At 45.8% G+C, this 27,872-nt stretch overlaps 2 protein-coding genes across 7 annotated transcripts in view; one reads left to right on the forward strand and one right to left on the reverse strand.

Annotated features, from left to right (window-relative positions):
• LOC144104156 (uncharacterized) lies at positions 1-13,866 on the reverse strand. 2 transcript variants are annotated; one of them, XM_077636997.1, is made up of 10 exons: positions 13,742-13,866; positions 12,837-13,029; positions 11,329-11,581; positions 10,445-10,513; positions 8,851-9,086; positions 7,329-7,503; positions 5,727-6,103; positions 4,470-4,605; positions 1,463-1,667; positions 1-225 (listed from the first exon to the last, which is right to left on the reverse strand). In XM_077636997.1, the coding sequence occupies exons 2-10, from the start codon at positions 13,008-13,010 to the stop codon at positions 108-110; spliced, it is 1,743 nt and encodes a 580-aa protein (XP_077493123.1). In that variant the 5' UTR covers positions 13,011-13,029; positions 13,742-13,866; the 3' UTR covers positions 1-107. The 2 variants fall into 2 exon arrangements, with proteins under 2 accessions (XP_077493123.1, XP_077493124.1); XM_077636998.1 differs by lacking the exon at positions 13,742-13,866 and adding an exon at positions 13,203-13,223.
• A 366-nt stretch (positions 13,867-14,232) lies between these two features.
• The window catches only part of LOC144104157 (uncharacterized), a 32,736-nt gene continuing 19,096 nt past the window's right edge, over positions 14,233-27,872 (forward strand). For 2 of the 5 annotated variants that reach the window (XM_077637001.1, XM_077637003.1), the window contains exons 1-7: positions 14,306-14,461; positions 16,481-16,609; positions 17,721-17,778; positions 20,042-20,191; positions 21,931-22,112; positions 25,388-25,581; positions 27,092-27,222. In XM_077637001.1, the coding sequence (XP_077493127.1) occupies positions 16,506-16,609; positions 17,721-17,778; positions 20,042-20,191; positions 21,931-22,112; positions 25,388-25,581; positions 27,092-27,222 (819 nt within the window). In that variant the 5' untranslated portion in view covers positions 14,306-14,461; positions 16,481-16,505. Of the gene's footprint in view, positions 14,462-15,137; positions 15,223-16,480; positions 16,610-17,720; positions 17,779-20,041; positions 20,192-21,930; positions 22,113-25,387; positions 25,582-27,091; positions 27,223-27,872 lie in introns of those variants that run through there. The other 3 variants (XM_077637002.1, XM_077636999.1, XM_077637000.1) reach the window with 3 other exon arrangements.

Consider the following 27,872-nt stretch of genomic DNA (forward strand, 5'->3'; position numbering starts at 1 on the left):
GGAGGAGTATGCCAGCGATTTATTTTACAAAGGGCAGTGCTGTACAAAAGTGCTCGGGGAAAGGGGAATGGGGGACCTTATATGTACAATGCGCAGCGTAGCCAGGTTCACGTTTTCCCTGGGCTAGCCGGCGGGGATTCGCCGAGGGAGAGGATTCCTTGCGCCGTCAGGATCTTTCCGTGTCGAGTCTTGAGGTGGCGCTTGTACGTGTTGCGGGTCTTGAACCTGTGGGTTAGAGGGATCAGAACAGCTGTTATTGCTGCTGTTTCCTTTGCCCAACCCTCTCTCTTAACTTCACCACACACTAGCACAGCAACAACAAAAAAAAGGTGCTAAGCTCACCACCGAGAGTACCTAAGGTAAATACATGGAATTAGACAAGAAAACTAAGCTGGCTAAACAAGAGTTCTTAGCTGACCAAGTTGGTTGGCACATTACTGGTACCTAAAACAATGCTTCCAGCTGGGACAGAGGAAATGATGAAGGTGCCATCTCTTGCACAAAGTTATCAGGCCAAAACACTCGTTGCCAGAGTGGACATTTTTGCAATTAAAGAGGTCAAATAGAAATGCCGCTGCTGCTGTCGGTCCCGTGCAAATGAACTAGCTATTTCGACATCTCTTGCCATTCCATTCTGGCGATGTCCCAGGAATCTCTGCAACGGACTGCAAATGACATCAGTGTTGTCATGGTTCCTTTACGGCATCCAGAAGTGCCAATTAGGGATGTTTATTTGGCCTAGAAGAGAGTGCCAGCACGGCTACCCCAGAATATCATCTGCTGTTGTTCCTTGGGCATTTCTAGATGTAGCCAGTACCCGTAACTGACATGCACTGCAGTAATCTCTTGCTAATCACTAAGCTGAATAATGGTCTAGTACCCTTTTTGGCTATCCTTCAGAGTAAAGTTAAGCTTATTCAAAGCCCGGATTCTACAGTTGCTCTGCAAATCTGCCCGCACTTCACGAGGATAAACTGCTTGCTACATGCCCACAAGGCCAACATATTGATCCCATCAATTTGCCCGTGTTGAAAGTTAGCGTACAGAGTTCACTTCTCATGTGGACTTCGGTAGGAGTTCACAAAAATAAACTGTTAAAAAAGTGGTACACTCGATGAACTCAATGTACTGCTACATAATCATGTTCCGCCTACGCGTTACCGGTTTCTTTGTCTTTCCCTTTCTTTACTATGGAATAGTTGGCTGCAGTCACGCTTGCTCCGGCCGACCTGTCCACCTTTCTTGTCAGTAAAGTGCGCTCTCTTATTGGACAAAAAACATGGTTTCCGCAATAGAACAGATTTTACATACACACTTTCAAAGTGCACTTCGAGAACTTTTCATCCTGGAGATTAATATCACTCCCCTAACAATGTCTAGAATATGGAGTACATAAGCCAGAAAACGATCTGAACAACAGCAAAAAGCAAGCGACACTGGACAAGGTGGATGCACAGCTCACCTCTGGTTGCAGTCTGTGCATTGGTAGGGGGTCTCGCCCGTGTGCCGGCGGAGGTGCTCCTTGAAGTGGCTCGGGTGCCGGAAGTGGCGGCCGCAGTCCTCGCACGCAAATCGGCTCTTGTTGTTGTGGATCAGCATGTGGTAGTTGAGGCTGTGCTGCCGCGTGAATGTGGCCTCGCAGATCTTGCAGTTGAACGGCTTGATGCCTGTCGGGAACAGAAGCAGAGGGCGGTGCATGAGCGGTTGTCCTTGCAGCCATACATGAGCTGTTCAGACTTATCACTTGAGCCGAGACTCCATGATGAGACTGGAGTTGTGAGTTCTGGAACTCGCATTCAAAGTCCAGAAATCGCATTCCGAGCTACAAAATGCAGCCTATAACTTTCACTACCAAGTTCCAGGATAAGTCAGGAACACATATTATAAGTTCTAAACTGTAAACACAAAACTTGCATTCCAAGTTTCAGAATATTAAATCCAGAAACTGCATTCCGAGCTCCAGAATGCCAGTCCAGAAATTTCACGACGAAGTTCCAGAATATTAAGTCGAGAAATCACATTCCGAGCTCCGGAGTGCCATCCCAAACTTTCACAATCAAGTTCCGGAATATGAGGCAGGAACGCATATGATAAGTTCTAAAATGTAAGTACAGAACTCGCATTCCGAGTTACAGAATATTAAGTCCAGAAGTCACATTCCGAGCTCCAGAGTGGCAGTTCAGAACTTTCACTACCAAATTCTGGAGCACAAGTTCTAAAATGTAAGCACAGAATTCACAATCCAAGTTCCGGTATGTGACTAACTCGCACTCCAAGTCCTGGAATGCACGTTCAGAGTCACAACCCGAGATTTGGAATCTGAATCCCGATGACTCCTCAAGACAGTGTAAGCCGGCCGAGACTGTTTAAAACTGGCTCAAAGCAAATCTGAGTCTTCAAGCCTAACAAACTTTTGGTGAGCCGAAACAAGTGTGTCGAAGGTACCGTATTCACTCGCGTATAAGCTGAATCAAAATTTGAAGAAGAAAAAGAAAAATGTGTTTAAAAAAGTTGGGCTGAGGCTTAGCCAATGTGTTAAGTCTGGATATCTCGAAGCGAAAAGCTTCGTGGCGAGGCTTGTGGTTTAGCTTAAGGTTTCATACATAGGGTTACAATTTGGGTATACCTTTCTAGCTTTTCCAAAACGTGTTGTCTTAGGTATACAAAGCTTGTACAATCATTATACAAGGCCATTAAAATCTCCAACTCCCACGCTGCCACTTCTGGGTCTTCTTCTCCTCCTTCCATGGCAAAAGGTCAGACGATGGAGGCAGCGCGCAGCGGCGGCGACGGCTGCAGCAGCAGCGGCCACCTGCACTCCGCGTGACGTCACTCGGTTTCACGGTCAGACGATGGAGTCAGCGCGTGGTGGCTACAACGGCTGCGGCAGCAGCGACCCCCTGCGCTCTGCGTGATGTCACTCAGTTTCACGCATGCGCAGCTGTGGCAAATCTAGTGTGGCTCACGCGAAACCCGGTGTTGACGAGCCTAGTGAAGCTTTTCGCTTCAAAAGTGACGGTGCGGGATATCTAAGAATTTTTTTGGGGGGAGGGGTTGGCTTCACGGCAATGCATGGCAGCCTGCCCAAGTAGTCCGCCATCCCCATCGTCACCGATGCTTGATGCTTTCAAGACGATGAGGGGCCAACGAAGGGCATAGCCAAATCCACATTCATAGTCTGTTTATTCCCTACGCCATTGGCCACGTGGGGAATAAACCAACCAGCGTTGTTGAGCCTAGTGCTTTGCTGGCACGCCGGTCAATGCTCGTACCGGATTCCTTTCGAGGCCACTGCACTGATGCAGTGAAGGCCTGTCTCGCCGAGACCGGCACCGACCACGTTATAATACCTGGCGACATGACGTCTATGCTGCAGCCACTTGATGTGTGCCTGAACAAGCCGGTTAAGGCACATGTGAAGCAGCTGTATGCCCAGTGGATGGCCGACGGGACGTGTGTGAAGGCCTGATATTCCATTGCTGTGCCAGTAGATTGTGAATGCGTGGAAAGCGATACCGGCCGGATTGGTGCGTACAAGCTTTAAAAAATGTGCCATCAGTAACAGCCTGGATGGTTCCGAGGATGGCTACGTCTTTGAGAGTGGTGACGAGGCCTCGGATGGCAGCAGTGAGAGCGGCGACAACTGAGAATTGGATAACCAGTGACGTGGTGCTGGTCGTCTGAATAAATGTTCTGAAAATGAAGTGATCACCGAGTGTGAAGTTGTAACTTTCTAGCGTTCATTTTTAATTTTTTTTTTTTTCAGGTAACCGTGCGGGTTATTTGCGAGTTTTTTTTTCTTTCATGGTTCAAAGTTAGGGGTGCGGGTTATATGCAAGGGCAGGTTATACACGAGTAAATACGGTGATTTCTTTGTGAAACGAATGAGTCCTAGTACACAAGCTTGAAGCAGTTCAAAAAAGCTTGGGTCAAAGAAAATTCAAATGAGCCAACTCAACTGGCATTTATCAAAAAAATACTGCAGGTATTAATTGACAGGATGCTGCTCATCTTCACATACCACAAACAACCATACACAGTTGAAACCATACACATTGGCAGAGTATTTTCTTTTCATTTTTCAATTAATATGTGCTGCCGCCACCTGTCCCACTCAGGAATTACACTGGCAGATTCATTACAAAGTGTGCAGAACTCGGCTCTGGAGTACACACACTAGAGACCTTCCGCGGAAATTAGAATGCCTAGTTGCCCCACGCAAACTTTACGCTTCCACAATAAAAGACGAAAAAATCTCACAAACTGCTGCTGTAAAAGGTCACTTTCTATAGCACTGGGGAAAACAATGTACGGGAATGACTGCACGGGATGTACAGGAATGAACACCATCTAGTGTGAAAGCACAGTGGCCATGGCCTCTGACCACACAGACTCATTTCCACAATCGACAAGCACTCGTGCGGTGCATATGGTGCCAGCCGGAAAAACAAGACCCAATTTCGACTGACCTGCGTGGCTGCGGTAGTGGTACATCAGGGTGGCCTGGGCAGTGAACACTTTTGTCTTGCAGATCTTGCACACCAACGGTCCCCGCTCATCACGTCGCTTGCTACGCAGCGCCTTGATGTGCTTTAGGGCCAGCCTCTACAGTAGGAAAGAGGAACACATGCAGAACCGTGAGCACCAAGCCAAGAAACTAGTTCTGTGCTGTGAGCACACTCTTTCGTAGTTACAACTCCTCATCAAGATTTCCAACACAGAAAAGCGTAAAAAACAATCTTCAAAATCTAAAATGCGTCAGCTCACACACACAGCACGCGTCCAGCTACAATTAACATCTCAGAAAAATGATGTGATATGCGAAACTATTTATGCTCTGCAGTCATGTGTGGTAAAGAATTAATACACACCACACAAGCTGCCTCTGGAATATGGAACACCACTTGCTACTGCTGCACCACTTTCGACAATGCAAAGTCACGCAGGAAAGTCAACACATGTAGGTGAGCAGAAAAAAAAAATTAATTTTGGAGCAGTCAAGCAAACCTGTTAACTGATAAGCCTGGAACATGAGAGGACATGCATGTTCCATCCCGTGAGATGCGGTATAATCTCAATGATCCAAACCTGGGTGATAAGTTTCAGGATGGCACGAATCGATATAATTCCCCAGCCAGTGCAACAGGGATGATGCACAGAATTTCGGATGTTCCAAACATTCCGCAGTGCCACTAGGGATGATACAAACCCGCGAGCCAGTGACTGCACCCTCAAGCACTAAGCACTGCCTGCACATTGCCGACACTGCGATCGCTAGTCGCACTGTACGCACAGGGAAAAGTGGGAGGTGACGTGCGGCCCGCACATCTCCAACATCACAATCGCCAGTCGCACTGTACACACCACGAGTAGTGAGCTGTGGTTGCGTGGCTGTAAATAAATCTCGCCATCTGTAAACAGATTTGCACGAATGCATTTCCCATGCTTTCACATATAGATTCTGTCAGTTTTGGACGATGCGAACACGAATATTTTCACGACCATGTGAGGTTCGTATTATCGAGATTCTACCTAAGTATGAGCGGATTGGGTAACGAGGCAATGCAGGGATAAATTTTACAAGCACCTATACCCCTTAAAGCTTTGTCTGAGACTGCGCAAAATGACAAGCTTCAGTGCCCCCATTGTAATACTTGGCATGCTTGAAGACTTCCACAACAAAAACCTTAACTGCAACACTGCGAAGCAGTCCCAAACCAACTCACCCGCTCGAAGCTGGTCTCGGCAGTCTGTGCCGTCGTTCCCCTCCGACCTGGCAGTCGAGCCCGACCCTTGGCCACGGGCTGCTGAGGTTGCTGTGGCTTTCCTCCTCCATGCTCCTCTTCTTCCTCGTCCTCATCTTCATCCTCATCGTCATCTTCGTCCTCAGAGGACTGCAGCAACGGGCTTGGACTGCGCCGCCTCGCGCGGCTGCCGCCACTTCCGGGGGTGGCCACTTCGACCACGGACGAAGTGTTGGGCAGCAGTGGCACATAGACGTATGGAAAGGCAGGTGTGGCAATCACCGACTGGCAGGGCACGATGGGTCGCCGTTCCACGCAGTCCCCGCACCACTCCTCCATGTCGCTGTCACCCGAGTCGTCTGTGGCAGGCAACAAAGGGCAACCGAGGTGATCAGAAAACAATACTGATGGCAGTACATCACGATCTCAGTGATACAGTCACAGCTGCTACAAATTTCGGTATGACATAAATTTCAAAAATTCCCCGCCCAAAGTGTACTGTGTACAATGCGCAGAGTTTCGTGTGTTCCGGGCTCTCTGCCTTGCCTTTACAGATGGTGTAAACTCAGGAGCTATGACCGCACCTGCAAGTACGAAGTGCTGGGCTCACATCGCCAATGTAGCAATCCCCAGTCGCTCGATGCACCGCAAGCACCGAGCAGTGGTGTGCGACCATAAAGAAATCCTATCGGCAGTGAACGGATTTCTACGAATGCAGTTCCCGCACTTGAGCTCGCAGATTTTGTTAATTTTTCTGTATTCCAGCTGGTGAGAATACCTTTCGCTGCCCTCCAAGATTTGTATCGTCAAGATTCTTGCTGTAATAGTACAACACGGCTATGCAAAAAAGAGGAAGTCCAGCCATTGTTGGATATAGAGACGAAAAATGAAGAAAATCTCGAAAGATTTTGTTGCCTTTTCACTTCTCTGAAGAAGCAACACCTTGGACCCCTCGGCTCAGACTAAGCTAGATAGCACTCCTAGTTGCCTTGAAACAAGAAGCAGTGCGAAGGCACAGTGCGGCAAAAACAAAACACACACACTCATAGCGCCAGCTTCCAACACCCTCAAATTAGAAATGCACGTCCAATCCTGGCAATTATCAACGATGCAACTAACATGTGCAGGAAAAGATGGGAACAAATATTATATAATCAGCGCGTAAATTCGACGCTTTACTCTTTTTCTGTCGACAATACAGGTGTGCTTACACAAAAACTACAGAGGCTGTTTCTTTACTGTTCCCAATAGTTTTCCATGCGGGCCAATCCTTGGCTGGCTTAGGTCACCGCAGTATTTATAGTGGTGCATGAAAACAAAATGATCCATGCCAAGCTGTGCATTAATTGGTCAGGCAACACCGAAAAAAAAACAAGCGCGACTGCTGGCAACACTGCCTTTTCAAAAAAACCACCTCCTTCACTTCAACACTTTCTCACGTCACAAAGACAGCATTGTGACGGCGTGATGAGACGGAAGATGTAAAACGAAAGACAAAAGGCAAGAGGAGGGGCACGAAGGAGGCCTAACAGCTCTCCCAACAAGCCTTGCGTCGCGCCATGAGCAGTGGCCCACTTCACTCACCTACTGCCAGCGGGCATCCGGGCCCCCAGTAGGTGTGGTCCTGCTTGACAAGCTGTGCCAGCAAGCTTTCGGTGGCGACTGGGGGCTTCTCCTCTTTTGGTATGATGTTGCAGCTCTGCGGCTTGCTGGCTGGGACCTTGGTTTTGCTGGCCACCGTCAGAGACTTCACGGCCACCTGGACGCGGTGCAAATGAGAGACTAATGTGAAACAGCTAGGCATTACGCTTCTTCAGTCTGTCCGCCAAATGCAATCAGTAGAAGCACTGCCCCAGCAGTGGGGCTTGTGAGACACAACCTGTCCTCACAAATCATTAATTTAACTGCCACCTGCCGCGGTGGGCAAGTCGTGATGACGTCACGAGGTCATGTGACCTAGGTGACAGGTGGGCCACCTGCGTTCTCGCACACGACATCGAAGCCGGATTTTTTGCAGAATGCTGTCGCGCTGCAAGAGAACACTGCTTTTAAGACTGGCACCTAACATATGCTTCATGTAGCATGAAGCGTGGCTCCGGAAAGAGTGCATTACCATTTTCTAGCTGTGCCTGCTACAGAGTTTTAAGGCCTAAAATAAGCTGAACTGTTCACATAATGACTTCCTCCTGAAGTGAGTCAAAAGAATTACGATATAGAATCTCGATGATACAAATTCTGGCCTGATAAGAATTTGTAAAATTCCCTAGCCAGAGTGCACTGTGCACAATGTGCAGAATTCTGGATGTTGTGAACGCTCTCCCGCAACCTCGAGCATTAAGCACTACCTGTACATCGCTACCTTCTTGACTGCTAGTTACACCGTGCCCAGGCAGCAATGAGCGGCAGCACATGGCCCACACATCACTAACGTTGCGATTGCAAGGTGTGTTGTACGCAACGCGAGTAGTGAACCGTGGTTGTGCAGTTGCAAATAAATCCCATCAGTCATAAACAGATATGCGCAAATGCTTTTCCCAAGCTTCTGCATACTGATTTTGTTCGTTCTGAATGATACGAAATTTCGGCTGATACAAACATTTTTTGCGACCCCGTCAGATTCGTATCGTCGAGATTCTAGTCTATATAACGAAGACCTTGAAAGCAACACATTGTTACGTAGATAAATAGCAATATGATGCGGATATACGAGGACACAACAAAAAATGCATAATTAATCATCAAAAAGGATGGAATTTCATTCCATGTAATCTAGGCATGCTCCTCGCCAAAATCTGAAAATTTCAAAATTTTCCTCCTAGAAGTAATCCTTGAAAGAAGGGGTTAGGCAAACTTTTAAACCACTTATACTCTCTTCCAGCATGAATGCCGTTTCTATTCCTTTACAGAGCTATCCTGACTGAAATAATGAAATTATTTAATTCTATCAATCAATTTCTTTAACCAGATGAACATTCCGTAGTTTTGGGCTTCCCTAAAAAAAAAAACTGAAAAATGAAAACCTACCAGACAAACAGAAAGAAATGCAAGCCTTAGTGCAATGCGTAATTAAGCAATGAAGAGTGCAGGGGAAAGAAAGACGGCAAACCTTGAGTGTTGCGCGACCACCGTTCTTGGCTTCCACTTTGGGAGTAACAGAGGCGGCTCTGGCTTGGCTTTTGGCTCGGGCTTGCTTTTTGCCACCACCGCTGCTGGCTACTGTCGTAGCGGGAGTATGCAGGGAAGTTGGGCCATTTGGCGTTCGCCGGTCGTTCTTGCTGGACCCAGACTGCTGTTTGGCCACGGAACGTCTCCGCTTCCGGCCAGCGGCACCACCCTCACTTTCTGTGGCGAGAAGGAAGAAATAAGAGCGGAACAAGATTGTCAGCCTCAGTATTGGGGTCAGAAGGAGAGCCTCCCTCTCTTTTGATGCTTCCCAAGTCCAACAATCAATGAAATATAATATTTACAATTCAAACAACAGTTTGAATGTATAAAGGCAGTGCTAGCATCACGTGCTAACTATAGTAAGGCCAAGACCGATGCAGATAATGTGTGGGACCATTACAAGCTGTCCTTTTCACTGTAAATAAAAGCATGAATATAAGGCGCAGTTCCGGGATTTCATTTTACATTTCAAGTTGATGACTGCATCACCTAATCTGGGGTCCCTGCACAACAAAACCTTCTGAAAATGCTGAGTGGAACTACTTTGAAACAGCGAACTGAGACCAAAACTTGGTTCATGGCCCGGGACAATGCTCAAATCGACATAGTAAGGACATCACAAACACAGCCAAAAACACTTCTACAGGAACTGACTGGCTGAAATTTAGACTGGAAACGATTACTCCGTATATAGTGTGCCAACACTTTAAAGGGGCCACAGAAAGGGGTGGTTGAGTATGGCTTTAGAATGCTTGCACTATGTAGAGTGCAGGCCACCGAGCGTCCATGCCGCGCCTCGCGGCGATTCACGGTGCCAGGCTTTCGCACGAAAGCCTGGCAGACGACATCACGTCTTGCAAATGACGTAAGCAGCAGGGAGTTATCATTGGTTCACAGCGCCACACTCTTCCAGACGTCACGCGCTACCACGGCCAGAGCCACTCCACGCGCGCCGCAGCCGGCGGAGGTAGGGGAGGGGCCGAGTGAGTGGGGCCGGCGGAGGAGTGCCGCCGTTTCGGCGTGCGAGAGGAGAGGGAAAGGCGCAAAGACACGGAAGTTCAAATTTTGTCTGCACGTAATTCAGCTTCCACAAAACGCATTAAAATAATTCTTGATGGCGGATAATTATGAACCGTCGTCTTTTAACATCCCAGGCATGTCGCACCTTTATTGAGACCCCCTTTCTGGGTTCCTTTAATACTGGAGTCAAAATTTTTTTGCAGCAAGTGAGGAGTAGGCATCTACGTGTGGGTAATATATGTGGCACTGCAAAACGCACTGTTGTGCACTGAAATCTCCTGAACTAGAACCCACTGAAATAGTTTACTTCAAAATCAATTCACATAGGGACGAAATGCCACATATCTGCCAAACTTTGTGCAAATATTCAAGACGGGAAGGAAGCACCTACAATAAAAGCTGTACTCGAAATGTGTAGGCCTTGGAAAACACCCAGAGTTTCCCTTTAGGACGCCTGCCCTCTACATACCCAGCCATGTAGCAGCTTCTAGACTATATCACGACCTCAAACTCACCTTGGAGACGACGCCTTCGGGCCTGAAGTGGTTCAGCAGTGAAAGGTGGCTTGCCCTGTCGCCCAGGTGCTGCACGGAGAATGTTTTGCAGATATTACACATCACTCTTGCTTAGCCAATGCTTTCCCAGCTGTACGAAAGATAGACCAGTGCGGACTGCCAGCAACACAAACTCCCCACGCTCCTGAAAGTAACAAATGACTCCCAGATGCAGCTTTGGCAAAACATGCATCTCAAACGCGTTTGCAGGGTAGACTTCGGAAGACACTTTGAAATCAACTTGAGGCTGGCTTCGGAAAAGTTGAGTAAGAATGGGAAGGGAAAAGAAATCAATAAGCTCGAAATGGTCAATAACCCACGATGAGGCAGCTCACTGATATAGAGACTTACTTTTTTCTCTATCTTGGTTACATTGGCTGAAGATGCTGATATTTAGACAGGACTTCCTTAACTGGCAAAACACAACAAAACTTCAGCAGCTTACCCTCAGGCAGGGCACAATCCCGCAATCAGTGGTAACTGGTTAGTGAAACGATTAACACAATAATGTCAAGCATTACTGACGCTGTCACCGAACAAACGCAATTAGCCGCAGCAGCCTGTGAATGGCTGGGCAGATTCATGGCTGAGGGGAAGTGTGTCCTGCATCACGGTCTGAGTACGGGCCTCAGGTTCCAATCCAGTGACCAAAATTAGCCTTCGCCAGAAGGTGAGCTCCAGGGTAGAGAGGCCATAGGATGGCTGTATGTGTGTGGTTGCCTATCTTCTTGATGGGAAACAGGGCATGCGTGGATTGGATGACACTGATGACGAAACCAGGGGAACTAGACTAGTATAGCTGGTGATACAATAACTAAACTCTGCGGATGGCAAAAGCCCCTCACCATTGGCTTCAGCCAGAAGCTTGGCTATGTGCGACATCAGGTGGGACTTCATCTGAAGACGGGCCTTGTTCTCGTTGCCGAAACTGGAGAATGTCTCTGCGCAGACACTTGGCATGAGGTAGCACCTGTAGCTGAACGTGCGCCGCATCTCGTTGCTCGTAAACTCCGAGAACATGTCCAGGAGCATCCGATCAGAGAGGATGCGGATTTGGTCCAGAACTAAGGAATCTGCTTGCAGCGCAGACTTGCGTGCCTGAAAAATGGCAGGATTACACAGTTTTAATATCCAGCCTGCTTCATTCCCATCAGCTCATCTAGCTCACTGTTATAAACTTCATGTTCCCAGACATGACACTGCAACATACTGTCATTCTTTCATTCCCAAAAGTGCTGTGATTGAAACTACCTGCCTGCTTCATTTACCAGTATAACTTGCCCTAACATAACTAGCCAGTATAACTAGTGCAGTATACCGAAAAATGTGCAGACGTTACACACTTCAGACATGGTATTTAAGTCTGCCACACCAATTACATTGATTGGCCATGTATTTTTTTTTCGTTATTAATGCATTAGAGGATAGCCAGAGCTTTATTTATTTGTTGCACCGCTTTTTGCAGTTTTTGTTTCTTCTTGAGCGATTTAATCAATCAAAATTCATCTTGCTTCTTTTCTGCATTTTTTACCCCTAATGTTTCACACTATTTTTATGCCAGTTGTGTGCCTAGTATTGTTTTTCCCCTTTTCACATATTCTGCTCCTGCTTTTTCCTTTCTATAATGGTGTATGCCATGAAGGTATGGCAAACAGACAATTAAATCCGCAGTGAAAATTTTTTAGAAAATTCAAGTTAGCTTTGACAGCACAACACTGCAGTGACAAGCAGGCTGACCATTTATAAAGTGCAGCAAAAGTTTAACTTTCACTTTATTTTTGAAAACTGTGACATCAGTGCTAATGAAACTGTGGAAAACAAAAAGGCAAGCGTCCAAATTCATTACTGCACTGCAGTAAGTGCATCAGCCTGGCTGTTGTTTTTTTTTTTCAGAAAAAAAAACCTAATAAACAAGCGCTGACAGGTGATCACTGAAGCGATGGAATAAAGAAATTACGTAAAACTTCTAAATAAATGTTTTCAAATTTTTACATGAGCATTTTTTTGTATTTTGTTAGCATTTACCTTTAATTTTACGACGACGAACTGAAAAGGAATCGTTTGGAACGCTACTAGAATGCAAAAGGCGGCGCCACTGGCGCCCGCCATTTTGGTCCGTAAATTCTGCATTTTTCATGGCGATGTGTTGCGCTCGTCGAGCGGCCGCCAATCGGCCTGCTCAACGCGCAGAACTAACTTCGCTGAAAAAATGAAACCGAACGTTACCAAGCGAGCGACAATAAAAACGTCGTCGAGACTCGGCATGCAGACGAAAGTGAACGCAGCGCACCGCGCCTTTCACTTTCGTCTGCAAGGGGAAGTGCGCGCGGAAGCCCAACAAAACTACGCTCACCTTGTGAGTAGAATCCTTCAGCAGCACGGGATCGCTCTTGAGCGTAGCGGAGGCCACTTCGGCGAGCATGTCCAATAGTGGCACCGAGCCGAAGTTCTTTTTTGAGTTTTCCTCGTCCATCTCGGCATCCGCGCCGCCTCCGTTCACCGCCTTGCGCGTAGTGCTTGGAATCATAGCGCACGCAGCCTTGTTTCTGCAACAATACGAGGTGCGGTGAGCGCTTTTCGCTGGCGCGACGGCTAAATCTTGTCACACTATCGACGCAAAGTGACTGAGAAGCGGTACACACGTCGCAGCCTCTACGCTGCCGTCGCTGCGACGGACAAGTATGTTTCGAGGCGAACGTAAGCAATGGGGAACAAGTACCGTGCGCGCTGCGATGCAGACGCGCCATGTCTTCTGCACGAAATTTCAGGCCTAGCGAAACAACCAGCAACATTAGGCCTAACATTCTCTCGGCCTCGAACCGCGCTGGCGATCCGAGCCGAAGTAATCGAGATCGCTGCGTTCCCCGGGTACCTGCGAATGCACGCACGTTCGCGTTCAATCGCGCAGGTTTCCCGGCGGCCACGAACGCAGACGAAGCGAACAATGAGCCGCTGTTATTCGCAAGCAGCGCCTAGCAGTCGACGCACAAAAACATTCCACGCCGAAAAGGTTGTACGGGTGTACGCGGGCGCTGTGCGAGCGAAACTGAACGCTAGCTCGCGAAGGTCCTCGCCGTCTCATGTAAACCTATCGTCACGCAGTGCGTACGGGTGCAGTTTGGATGCATTTCGCCAACGGTTAGCGTCGCAAACGACGCCATCGTCTGTCATGCTCGTCTGCTATCTTGGCGCGCGTCACTGCCGCCCATATTTACAAGCTCACAGCCGCCCCATTGTCAAGCGTGAAGAGCCACTCACCTTCGAAATATCCTTCCTGTTAGCGGAATCGCATATTCTAAACGAGATAGTTGCCACTACGTTATATTGCGTTTAAAATGAACGATTCCATTACACTTGTTTCTTTCCGGCGTGGTGAATTATGGGAAGGTCTTTGACAGAAGACGCTAGCCGCTCCAAGACGAGAGAAAGCCATGACGAAGGCGTTCGAATGCGAAAAATTATTACACTTAAATAGTAAGCTCAACGTAAAATTTTTATCTAGTAACTTTTTAAACAAAATCTTCGGCGTAAAATAATAATTTAAGTTGCTTTAAAAATTTAAATACCTGTCAAAACAAAAGTGAAATGATCAATGTTTATAAATATATGTTGTGTTTTGTACGTATTAAAATCTGTAATGAACGATTTATTGCCTTTTCAAAGAACATTAAGCACTCTAGCATTGTTTTAATAATTTGTTTTGACATTCGTTCAGCCTCCAAAGTGGCGCTGTCGTAGCGCGTCGCAGGAGGTTCTCAAAATAGCCGTAATGTGACGACACTGTGCAGGGCGAGATCTCTATTTGTTATTCGGTTTTCTTGTGTAGTGTGGTGAATGCTTCCCAAGGTGGTGCCTCTCCGAAGCTAGCGGACGACAGCAGCAGGAGCTTGTGCGTGTGTTGTGTGTGCTGCCCCGAACATTCCGACCCCACCGCGGCCCGTCTGGGATGGCGATCTGTTGACGATCAGTGTGATGCGAGTAAGCGTGCTCCGAACTGCTTGGCTTCGCGTTTCGATGCTCGTGTCGTCGCCTCGCGGATCGCCCATTCAGCGATGTTTCCTGCCTATTTAGACGCAGCGCGACGATAGTAGATGCCAGCCCACCCACACATTCGGAAAGATGTGCGTTTTTTCTCGTCGCGTCGTTGTCGAGCAGCCTGCTCGGTTCTGTTCTGACGATCGCAAAGCGATGGAGTCGTGAGAGCACGGTCTCATTTCGTCGCGGCACATTTGCTCCTATGAGACCGCTAATTGGTACACCTTTCCCCTGATCGCCTGACGAAACGCGCCCCGCGGCTGTCAGAAGGCCTTTCAATGTATGGGCCAACCCTCGGATCTCCGAGGGGACATTCGGAACCGTTCTCGGCTCGTTGTCTGGTATTTGTCGGTAGGAGTTGCCGGTTATTTTACTGCGTCTCTTTTACGTGTGATAAGCGGCTGGGTAAGTCCATATCGCGCCTAGAAGGAAACGGATGCCCCGGCCTTCCCCCGAAGAAACAAAAGAGCGCGGGCGTCAGTTTCTCGCTATGCACGTCTGCAGTGACAGCTACACTCGGTGGCGCACGTCGAACGGACCCCTGGCGCGCTTTCGGGGGTGACGTACTGATACCGAAACTGGCGTAGTATCAGCCGTTAGCCCCCTTCAAAGTGTTCGATGCCATTGTCTTCGTCTAATCGACGGCTTCTCGGACTGGAAACCCGTTCGTGTCTTGCAAGGCGTTTGCGTAAGACGATCAAAAGGTGAATTCAGTGAACCTGTCTCCGATGAGGTCCTGTTACTGACTGGCAAGCGTTGATAACAGTGTACGTACTCCCTTTGGCAGGTGGTCATGACACCCTGAAAAATCAGGTGAACAGGGCAGTATGTTAAGTTTTAATTAAACTGATAACCTAAACCATGCAATGTTGGCATAGACATCAGCCAAAACAGGTTTAAAAGGTGCTAGTCTGCTGTGTAATGTGGAGAAGTTAACAATGCAGAGACGTGATGGTCATATATGCATATGTTACATTATGAATATGCATTGTCTTTTATTTATCAGACCGCTCACAGAGGATACACCTTAATGAGTGGCTGGATGTGTTGTGGTTTTTCGTTTGTTTCACGTATCTGGGTCAGAATACAACTAGAGGAGGTAGGGAATACAGGAAGGGCTTTTGCTTTTTTTAAACATAATTTAAAAAAAACCTCTGTTTGAATAAATTGATGGTTGCACTCTTGTTTCCATTACCAGCGACAGACGTCGGAGGGTGCAGACTATTAGGTGTTGAATGCGAATAATATAAACACAATGCACGTATTAGTTTTGGTACCGGTAGAATGAAATCCGCATAATTAGTTTGCATTGGTCGTCCTCTCTGATGCATTGCTTGTGTCCGCTGGTGTGGTGTTGCACAGAGGAGTTGGACATAAAGTTAATAACAGAGTGGTGCAAAAAACAAACCTCAGTACAAGACACATGCTAACGGGCAGCTATATATATGTTCTGTTATACCTTGTCGTTAAATGAACATTGGGGATGACTCCATACAATTTTTGTTCTTAGTGAAAATTGACTTTATAATTCTTTCTGGTTATGTTGTTGTTTGTTCGGCAGAGAAAGACCCATTAATTGCTGAGGAAATTAGATTTAGAAATGGAACATATTTTTCCCACCACTTAATTGAAACTCAGGACGTCAAGACTGAAACAGACTCTGTGATCACCGTTTAAAAGTGAATGGTGGCATAGCCCAGCCTTAGAGGTCAGTGATATAAAAACTATCGACATCATCGCAGTTAGTTTACAAAACCGGGTAGCGGCACCGGTACCTGCATTTAAAATTTTTTTACCTTTTAAAGACTCTCTGAAATTGGACTTTAAGAGACAGTTAAGGCAACTTTAAAATTATGATTGTGCGTATTCACACAACAGGGTTTATTTGTGTTAAAAAAGCTGCAAGCTGGCATCTCATTGGAAGAAGCACACCATTGAGTTTTCCTCTCCGGTGACATGCAGGTTTTGTTGAGTGGCCAGACGCGGCATGAGTTCGGTCTGGAAACGACTACAGAGAGTCAACAAGCATGCAGCGAAGTTTCAGCTGGTGGCGTCTTACAAGGAGCTGATCGTCACTGGTAGCAAGAAGTGGTATGTGCGGGGCATTGCAATTTGAGCGAGGCGGTCAAATGATGTTGAGGTGGCTGTCCTTTCATCAGCTCCTTTAGTGACATGGATAGCTTCCACCTTTCTTTCGGTGTCATTTTTTCTTTGAGGCAACTCTAACCACTAATACGTAGAGATGGTTTTAATTATTTGTCTTTTTAGGATACCACCACTTTTTATGTTTGCATTCCCAGCGAGGACAAATGTGTATTGTGTGTTATCAGCATGTATTTACGCCTAAGCTTGGTCTCATGAGATCGCAATATTTATTAAATAAATGAATCATCCAATTAATCAAGTGCCTATATCTCACTTGGCACTTTTTTGTACTACGATTGATAATTATCTAATGACAAGCAAGTTCATTGTCTTAGTCTCGTACATCATATGTAAAAAGTAACAAAATAATACGAGCCGGAGCAGCATAAAATAATAGTCTGAGACTTTAGGCATTGCTTATTTTCATAAAAAGTTGCGGTTTTTCCTTAGTTCCACTCATTCAATCGCAGGGTGCAGTTTTCAATGTAAACTTTCTTCATGTGAGAGGAGTACATAACTGCTAATGAAACTTAAGACATTTTGGGAGAAAAAAAAACGTGATGTATTTAACAGCTGTATGCATACCAGTGTAATATACACACCAAATATGTATACTTATCTGCAGTTACATGACGGGATATGCACAGACTCCCCAGAATATCAAAGTTTCTCCCTATAACATCGCCTCATCTTAATTTATGCTGTTTTCTGGACTGAACCAAAATTACAGCTTCTTGTTTAACCAGTAATAATCATAGTGCAATTATGTCAATAGAGGGCAAGATATAATCATTGAAACCATAACTGTACAGCCCGTTTTGGTTACATTTGTCAGGCCTCTAATTGGGCCTATGCATGAGATGTCTGATTTCTAATAGGCATCTTCCAAAAATGCTTTTGGAAGAGCAATAAAGTAAGCTGATCAAGGATTTTTTTAAAATCTTTTACACTACTTGCAGAAAGCGAATGTACGTGTTAAAAGACATGCACACTATCGTGCGTAGTTCATCACAGTGTGTTGTGCTCATGGCAGTATGTCAGATCCTTTCTGTTGCAGGCAGCCACACAAGTTGTTGGTAATATGGACCCGGAGAGGACGCCGTGTAGCCTCCCAGGTAAGCAAGCACAGGAAAAACTATTGTCAGTCTACCATATTTAATTGCATAATGGGCGCCTTTTTTTTTTCCCCAAAATATTTTCTGAAAATTAAGGGTTGCATTCAATTCATGGCTTCAATATTCAGAAAAAGATTTCAAGGGGTGAGAATGGGACAAAAGCCGGGCTGCTGGAATAAATACTTCGTGTGGTACAAGTCACCTTGTAAATAAAACAAAATGCACTCTTAGCACGGTTTCCATGCTTGAAAGCATAATCAACAACTTTCTCATCTTAAAGGAATATAGACACCTAATTTTGGTGGCACGTTTTCTCCTTTGCAATGATGCACAAGACACTACTACACATGAATCACAATGTGATATTCGCCTATGACCGCTAAATAATTTATAATCGAATTTTTTCCGTCATGCTGTTTCAGTTTCAACAGCCGAACGATGGCTGTGATGTCAAAGAGTGCTTTTGTGTCACATGAGGCATGGAAAAACGTTCATATAAAGCTGCTTCATCGTTTTAATTTACTGCAGTGCTGAAGCCAGCCTTCTTCAAGAGCCGGAATGACAACGAATGTTGCATTTTTTTCATGTTTCACATGACTTGCAAGCACACATTGACGTCAGAGTCGTCATTTGGCTGTTGAAACTGAAACAGGACGAGAAAGAAATGCGATTATAAATTATTTAGCACGCTTTGTAGAATACCAGGTGGTAATTCGTGTATAATAATGCCTTACGCATTATTACAAACAAGAAAACACGCACCCAAAATTTAGGTGTGTATACTCCTTTAAACCCGCACAGGTAGCTTCCGTGGCGGTCAGTAGTGATGTCCAAAGAAAGTGCAACCAATGTCCATTTACTCTTGCAGATCTCATAGCATACAGCATAGCGCCAAATTGCAAAAAGCCGCTGCGCTCATTGCTATGCCAGATCAAACACAGGAACCCTTTTCGATCAGGCATGATTATTATTGTTCCCCAGTTTTCTCCCGGAGCATTCTTATTGGTTCCTTCCATAGGGTGAGGTACAGTAGTCTTGACTTTTGACACATGGAGCATTGAAGTATCGTGTAGTTGTTTCATTGTTCAAAAAATTGTGCCTTCTAGCATTCACTATCATTACCACCAAACTGCACACCAAAAGAAATGGGTGCATTCATACTTTCCGGCAACCAAATTTGGGGGGCGAGTTCATTATGTGAGCAGATACAGTATATCCAATTAAGTACGTTTATTCAAACACCACTTTGTGTTTAATCTGAGATGACTTGAAATATGAAGCCCGCTACCAAGGCTGCATGTGTACATGGAATTGTAAGTGGAGTGCCTGCAGTCATTGCTGTGCTGTTTTCGCAGCTCCTTCATGGCTCCACAATCAGATTTATTGGATTTTTTTTCTTTCTGTTGATTGTTGGTTCAGTGCCACAGTTTAGAATCATTCCCTTAATGTATGACTTTATGATTCTTGTGTGGACAAATTCTTGGAGCTTCACTGTGAAGCGCTAGCGAGGAAATTATTAAATTCCTTTGAACACTGGCACATGGCTGGGGAGGGAAGGGTTATTTCATGCCTCTCAGGTCTCCATATGCAAATAATAGTTTGTCCTTGTTTGAGATCTAAATCCTTGGCATAGCAGCAAGATGAAAGCAGAGGAAGTATCTATCATGACAACTGGACAGGATGGCTAACAGATGATGTGCAGTTAGCATCCACGAATGTTCTGCCAGACATCCAAAAGTTAACATCCACCAAAAAGCAGCCTCCTTCCTTCGGTCATTGCACGAACAGCAGCTAAAGTGTACGCTCGTTGTAAGAAATTGACGGGCAGTCTTGTAGCCTGCCTGTATAATTGAATCGCAAAACACATTTAAAAATTGCCAATTGTGAGGAGTTGTTATGAATCAAGGAAGGAAGTAGTTCTTGAGACTTGTCTTGAATCAAAAAGAGATCATTTGCATGTCCGGAAAAAGCAGCCACATAACCTTCTTTCCCTTTCTGTTACAATTTGTGTGATGCATTTGTAAAATTCAGAGCAAGCAAACTCTTTAAGTAAAGTGATGTGCAGTGCAGTCTCCACGTCATCTTGTCTACGCTTCTTGTGTTGTCGCCATTCTTCATTTTCAAACACAAGGCCTTACCAACCAAACCAGATTCCTGTCTTGCTGGTGTGCCGAGGCTGTTAGCGGCAAGATTTATTGTAGTCACTTCCAGTAGCATGCATATACTGAGGAAATGATGGAGACCACTTGGCTGGTGCATGCAGGCACGCTCGTGGGAGCCGACCATTCGCGAGCCGTACCGGGGGCGCGTGTTCTGGCCCGTGCCCGAAAACGTAGAAGTGGCTGTCACTCTGTTCCGGGAAGCCAATAGCAGCGTCTTCGAGGACAAGGACTGGAGCTTCGTCATTGAGGACGTACGTATTTGTGCCTTTTTTTCTGTAATGGTATATATGTGGTTTAACGTCCCAAAGCGGCGCATGGGCTTTGAGGGACACTGTAATGAAGGGCTCTGGATTTGTTTCGACCACCGGAGGTTCTTTAACATGCACTGACATCGCGCAGTAATCAGGCATCTTGCATTCTGCCTCCATTGAAGTGTGGTCACTGTGGCCGGGATTTTAATGTTTGGGTTTTCTTGGAGTGAGTTTTGTACAACGGACTTTTATTTATTTAAACCTTACAGCTGGGGAGGAATTCAGATCAGGGCCTATGTTTTGGATGTCTTTATTACGACAGGAAAACAACACTTTGACATTGTCAGCGTTGCCTTTGCAAAACACTTTCCCTTTGTTATCAAATATAACTCACTGGCTGTACTGAGTGCTCAGTTCTCAACATGGTTCTGTGAATCCTCTTTGTTTTCCACTTTGAATGTTGTTGTCACTGTTGCATGGGTGTTTAGTTACCTTGTCAGTCTTTGTAGACTTATATGAGCTTATATAGACTTATATGATATAGACTTATGAGCTTTATAGACTTATATGAGCGAAGATGAGGAAAGGAATGGGTAAAACTGGTTTGAATTGGTCCAGTGCTAGTAACCAGAACTCAAGGAACTCGTTTTAACGACAGTTTGAGCTCTTTGGCAACTGCTCCTGCAGTGTAGAGATACAGTATGGCCAGGGTCACATGTTGATGTTGCTAGCCATTGCTTCCTCAAAAGCAAAACAAAACCACTACATCTAAACACTACTGTTCATTAGTTTCTCATATTTTACAGGGTGTTTCATCTTCAGTTGGAGGTTTTTGAAAAAATTCCTTTATGCAAATGGTCGCTGCAGTGATTATGGTGCTTGGCTGCTGACCAGAAAGTCGCGGGTTTGATCCTGTCTGCGGCGGTCACATTTTGATGGAAGCAAAACGCTAGAGGCCTGTGTACCGTGCGACATAACATTAAAGAACCCCAGGTGGTCTAAAACCAAATGCACCTGTATAGGAGTAAAAAGGGTGTAAGCTGTCCTATAGTGCACACCCTTTTATAAGAGGGTGCATGCTAGAGGAGAGCTTACTCCCTATTTACCCCTTTCTGTTCAGGGTGTACAATGTCCCTGATAGCCTGAGTGGCTTTGGGTCATTTAATCCTGCAAAACGAAACTGAAATCAAAGCTTTATGCAAATTAGTGCCTTATTCACGCTATGAATGTCATGTGAAGTAGCACGTTGCAGTCTGTTTTTTTTATACATATTTTAAAATTGGCACTTGCTTGGAATGTCCAATATCAGTCAGAAGCTGGCTTTTGTGACTTCTGCTTGTGGAGGTGTGAGCCAAAGGATAGATTTTAATAGGTAACGCCACTTGGCAGGCTTCGGCAGTAATGCAAATTAATCATCGACTTAACTGAATGCTCCTTGTGTCAGTTGCTTCTTTTTCCTGGCAGATGGCGCTACCCGTAAAATTCGTTGCTCAGCTCCTTCACAAACAGGGTTCTTAGATGGCGGCGGTTTTGTGTTAATCCCTGCCAATCCAAGCAGGTGCCGATGCTAAATTACTTTTTGAGCAGAACAGACAATAACGCGCTAATTTGTGCAGGATACTTGGACATACTAAGGCCAATAGTCTAAGCGAAGAATTTATTGAAAGTCCTTTCGCTAAGGATAGAAGACAGCGCACATTGCGTGCTCGCTGATCCCAAATGCGCCTCGGTTTTTGCAGATTTCGGCGCAAGGCAAGCGGCGACATGTAGCCGTTGGCATGGTGAACGTGGCCAAGTTTGCGCGGCCGGAGCCGACGCAAACAGAGCTGGTTCTACACATGCGGCCACTGACGCCCAAGTGCGCTGAGGCACAGCTGTTCCTCACTCTCTCGTGCAGCCTGCTACGGGAGGGAAAAGCCACGTATGTCACTGTTGCCTCTTGCGCCCTTGAAGATCCGGGTCTCGTACCAGCCGCGTTGTCAGTATAGTCCCAGCATTACACGCAAAGAGTAAAAACTGCCAGCAAGAAATGCTGCCCGGATACGTCAGTTCCTTTAAAATCTGTCCATGTCCTCTTTGTGCTACTTATTTTGTTTATTTTTCGCGTCAAAATTTGATGGCTGTTTGCATAGTCACGTACTCCTTTTGCAACTTGGGAATGTGTCATTGAACGAGTCAAGGGTGCTAAAATGACAGAAAGGGTATTGAATAGCGTCAGAACGAGTGTAGAAGTGTGCTGTAAAGGGTGTTAAAGATTACAGAAATAAGAGTAGACTTACTTAATTTCTGTTACTGCACTAGACAGTGTGCTTTGTGGGAGTCCTTTTGTACCACTGAAAGTGATTTTCTGAGCCCCTGAGACAAAGAAGTGTTATGAAAGAATGGCCAGCACAGCTAACAATGATTGTGAGAATGGAGCTTTTGTTGTAAACTGGAACCATGCAACGGATATTATATGAGTTTGATTCATTAATTAATCTGTCCGTTGTGCCACCATGATACAATACTCGAGTTAAGAACATTTTCTCCTGGAATGTCTGGGTCCCTGAAGAGGCATCATGCAGTTCATATATCAGCAGAATTGGGTCTCGTGGCTTCTACCCAATCTCGTCACTCAGCCATAAAACGATTGCAGTTTCACTGAAGTGCAAGGCTCTAATCAACCCTGAAAATGCAGTCGAGGGCACTGGAAAGGGTCCACAGACTCTTCATTAAGAACTTCTATGTGGATATTTTGTGACCTCAGGCTGACAGCAGACTCACATGAATAGAATGTTGGGGTGGTCTTCCAATGTTTTCTTTTACCACATCTTTCTCTGCACCCTCAACGAGCTGGCGTGCACACACCAAAATTGGTGTCTGTGTATGAGACCATTCTATAAAGCCTTATACCCCTGTCACACGACCAGTTTCAACGGCCAGCGAGTCAACAGCCTTTGAGGCTCTCAGTCGCTGTCTAACTTGTAGGGGTTGTGTCCCTAATACACGGCAAGTCTCAATGGCCACTGAAAGGGTTCTCGTCTCTTATGCCATGTTTGTGTGGAGCCACAATTGCTACTTTTGATTTTGTGCAAATAACAAATATTTTTATGCATCTAAACTAAATGCTTAAATACAATTTTTTGGAGTCATCATAGTTATTTTTAAAGACCAGTAGCGTTGTCTTGAAAGACGCTGCCTTTTGTACGATTTGCTGTCGCATTTTTGTAACGCTCTGGCAACGCTGATACTGCTGTTCATCCGCATTTCCATCTTCTGCGATGGAGAGATTAAAATTGTTGTTCATGAAACCAGATTTATACAATTATTAAAATATTGTAGAGAATAATATCTTACTGCTTGCATTAAAGTTTAGGAAAATAATGTTTGTTCATGCTCTTGTACTGTGAACGTATCATACACGAAAGTGTACTGCGTTGGCACTGCTCTAAGCAATGCTAGCGACCTTGGGCAGTGCTCGAATGCTCTTGAAATCTTAATAGAGTTCCGCGCTGCTCCAATGACTCATCATCATCATCATCATTTATTGGCCCTTAAAGACCCCTGGGAGGGGCATTACATAGGGGGGGGGGCATCGAACACAACAACGTAGGTCACTGTCAAACATTGTCACAATCAGTGATCAGCAGGATATATACAAAACCTTTAAATACGCATTAACAAAGTATGAAAACAGCTGAAACTCAATAGACTATTGACTCGATGGTCGTTGAAACTGCCCTTGTAGCTGCGCCCAATGGCCTTTGAGTTGATAGGCTATTGGTTCGAAGGCCTTCGAAATGCCCATGTGACAGGGGTATTAGTCAGCGTCATTATTGTTAGGTTCGTCTGGCACAAGGTCTTGTGGCTGAGGAGGGCATGGTATTGGGTTAGTTCTGTTGGAAAGCCAGGGTTGACAAAGGGGGTAAAATTTTTAACATTAATGTAACACAAACAGGCTAGCCGTTGGTGTACTAGTCCGCACAGTACAAGCAAGGATGTCGTCTCAAAGGTAAAAGTGAGGTTGGTGTGAATCATCGCCATGCAAGCAGCACGAAAGATCGAAGCGCAAACAAGGAAGTAGGCGACATCGTTCTTCTGGCGTCTACCTCCTCTTTTGTGCTTATCCTTTTGGGCCCTTTTCTTATCAGCTTGCCCAGATTTCCTCTTTTCTTAGGCATCGTGTTATTGCCACCGCATAAAAGTCAGTGCTTCTGGAATTCTTTGAAGAAAGAACTAAATCAGCATTTATTGTTGATCCAGGGTTGATAGCCTTGTTATTTTCTACCCTTTTCTTTATGCAGAGGTGATTGTAGCTTATCTCACTTTATCATTCCTGTCAAGGTTACTTGCATTGTGGGTTGAGTGTGGTGTGACTGGGACAGGGGGCTGATAGGTTGTCAAGTGTTTGTGTGTGTCAGTAATACTCGTGGACAGAACTGCGGTAGCATATTTTCTTTGTTGTACCGTCCCTTTCACAAGTTCGTTGGCCATTGATTTGCTTCTAGACCTTTCAGTGCAGCTCATATAGCCTCCCCTATGCATCAGGTCTCTGAAAGGCGAACTAAAGTAAAGTTTAACTTGTTGTGGAAGCAAACAACGGTTTGCGGTAGGCCGTGATATATTGAAAGTTGTAACGGGCCATGTCTGTGTAGGCCTGGTAGCTACTGCAGAACAAGCCTATGTGAGAAATAGCCAGGAGAGTAAGAGCGAGGTTCAGTGCATTTGGCAGGCATTCTCGGGTTATTACCAACAGTTTACTGATATTCCTGAAGAGAAAAGAATGTGGTAGATGTATCCTGCCAATACTTGCCTAGAGGGCAAAGGTAAATTGAGGAGAGTGCAGCAGGCGACGATAAGGAAAACAGTAGGGGTAACATTAAAAGCCGGAGAGAGAACAAGCTGTATTTAAAAACAAACTTAGTTAATGACATCCTAGCTGAAAATCAAGAGTAGGATATGGACATAGGTGGAGCATGCAGTGAGGATGTGCAGATAACCAATGGTCCTCGAGGGCAACAGAGTGGATTTCAGGAGAGTGAAATTGAAAGTTGGAAGGATAGGGCTGACAGGAGATTAGCGGATGAGGCCTTTGTCTTGTAGTTTACATAGTTAGAGGGGCATGGGGGGATGTTGACTAGATCAAGATTGAATGTAGCTCCAGCGGGGTGTTTGTGAGCGTGCGTGCATTTAGAAGTTGTGTGCGCGCATGCACAGGGATGAGGACATGCAGAGCATTGCGAGCTTGCTGAGCGCCGCACCTCTGGCACCGCCCGACTATGCCAACCTGGAGGATTTCGAGGAGGAGGCGTCTCCGCAGGCCTCCGCCCAACTCTCGCAGCTGGCGGCCGAGTGCTCCAGTCTGTTGGGTGGTGACAGCCCCGTTCCCCCGGCCACCAGCAATGACATTGGTGAGATTGTGGCTATTGCTACTAGGGCCAGTCTAGAGCACTGTGTAGGGGTGTTACTGTACTCCACAACAACTTTTTCTGGCAATGGTGCAGAAGATTACGGGGTCCACTTCCAGTTTGTGGTTTTTCACTTAAAACATAGTGTATTGTTACTATTCGTTAATTAAGGCACATTGCTAACATGGCTGCCAACTTGCAATTGCAAAACTGAAGGAAAAAACTTCAACAAATTCGCTAGGCACGTCTAGTTGCAAGACGCCTCTATAGATGGTGCCAGCTGCCCCACTGGTGGAATTAAGTTGCGGGGGAGAAAACGACGCACCAGGAAACCAGGCACACCGTCGTGGGCCCAAACTATTTGGCAAAATGACACAGCTAAGGACGCTGCGCCACTATAGCCTTTCCTTCGTTGCCAAGAAAGGCTGTCACCAACTACTATAGTGTCACCTGAGGTTGTAGTAGTTGTACGTTTAGTACTTGCAGTATTTACATGTACTTGTAGTCGCAGTGCTCGCTGGTAGTGAGGCCGTGCTGGCTGAGGAGCCGTGACCCTGTCACTCCCGTGCTCTTGCTGATAGTGAAACTCTCAATCTCATGAGGCTAGGCATCATCTCCACTTTAGGAGAGTCATGTGCTCATCCCAAATCTCAGAGGCTGTGCACTGATGAGAGATCGCAGCCACTTCGGTTTCTGTTCACTGGCTCTACAGCACACGTGCATTACGAAGTGATGGTTGCGAGACTTGGTAGTGGAGTTATTGTGGGAATTTTTGTGCTAGTTTTGTACACTTAACAAAGTAGCAACCAGTGGTGTGTTTGGAGAGCAAGGAAAATTGTGCAATTTGTGGTTTTCTGCGTGCAAAGTAAATTCCTAGTGGAAAAGTGTGTGGCATCATTCTAATTGAATTTCAGCCTATTGTGTCTCTCATTACACATCAGACTTGTTCTTGGCCTTCGTTTTTGTTTTTTTTCATTGTTGTATTCTTCTATCGGGGACTGTCAGCAAACAAGCCTGCTGGTGTTGAGAAGAGCAAGAATGATTTTTTATGATGTAGGCATCATTAAAGACCTTATGTTGAGTGTCATCTTGTAGGTTTAGTCATGGTGCTGCTGCACTGCTTGTTTTGTACGTTTAACTAAAATTGCCTGGTCTGCCAAAGTTGTTGCTAGAGTCGGCCGCACAGGTCCGAAGACAGGGAGATAGTTTCTCTCCCTGATTTGTCACTTAATTTTTTTTATCCCAAGTGATCCCATAGAATGTATGGTGAGCAGTGTAGCTCATTACAAAGTTAACATTATTATGGGTTGGCTCTGTGCAGAGCCATACATTACGTTGACACGAGTGGTGTGTGTAAGCTTGTGCTTCTCGGGGTAGGGTTCCTTGTGTGAGTGACTTGGATGGGATAATGACTGCGCGATGGAGATGTTGCAGTGCTTTGAGAAGACTACATTTCTCCAGTTGAAAAAGACGCAGTATGATTTCCATCATTGGCGGCTGCTTCATTTTGCAGACCTGTCATTGCGGGAGCAGTCTGCTGTAATGGTTGTACAACAGCCGCCTCCACCGCCGGAGCCGCCAGAAATAGTCGAGCCTCTGGAGGAGCCAGCCAAGGACCCACAGGAAATGCAGGAAGCTGCGACCGTGAGTATTTCTGCATGCACTGCAAGCCGTCATCATCATCACGGACTTCTCAGCCTGCTGTCGAAGCTTTGACCTCTGCTGCATGGTTCCTCAGCGTTAATAGATGTGCCTCTTAGAAAGCCGCCAATGTCACGGTAATGTTGTGTAACAAAAGTAAAAACCGCGCTAATTTTTACACAAACCACAAAGAAAGACCAGACAGGACGGGCACTGGTCCTTCTGTCTGGCCTTTCTGTGTGGTTTGTGTAAAAATTAGCGCTGTTTTTTCTTTTGTTCCGCAATGTTGCACCAACTAGCCCAGCAAGAGGTACTGTCACGGTAATGTTCTTTGGCTGATTCTTTATGGTTTTTACACAGTGCTGTTTTGTTCCTGTTTCAACTTGCAATGTTTCTGCAAGTGCCGTGAGTAAGTGCCAAATGAACAATGAGACGCACTGCAGCACGTCTTAGATTATTGAGCCCTTGTGATTGGTTGACGAGTTCTTTAGCTTCCACAAGGCATTGTGGTGAGGGGTCACTGCATTGCGCACCTGACCAGCAGCACTAACGCTGAGCTGTGTGTATGAGTATAACATTCACAAGCACAACTGAGGCTGTACGCTTTTACAGCGAAAGCCGCTAAGTCCACGTTTCCTGATTCTGCAGCATTG

This window comes from Amblyomma americanum, chromosome 9 (genome assembly GCF_052857255.1).
Source record: "Amblyomma americanum isolate KBUSLIRL-KWMA chromosome 9, ASM5285725v1, whole genome shotgun sequence".
NCBI lineage: Eukaryota > Metazoa > Arthropoda > Arachnida > Ixodida > Ixodidae > Amblyomma > Amblyomma americanum.

What these genes read in the sequence shown, in the direction of transcription:
- LOC144104156 (XM_077636997.1), bottom strand. Translation starts at nt 13,010, where the DNA reads ATGATTCCAAGCACTACGCGCAAGGCGGTGAACGGAGGCGGCGCGGAT. An exon ending in GCTTCTGGCTGAAGCCAATG is followed by an intron (nt 10,514 to 11,328) that starts GTGAGGGGCTTT and finishes TTCTCCGTGCAG; the next exon opens with CACCTGGGCGACAGGGCAAG. An exon ending in TGCACAGACTGCAACCAGAG is followed by an intron (nt 226 to 1,462) that starts GTGAGCTGTGCA and finishes TCTAACCCACAG; the next exon opens with GTTCAAGACCCGCAACACGT.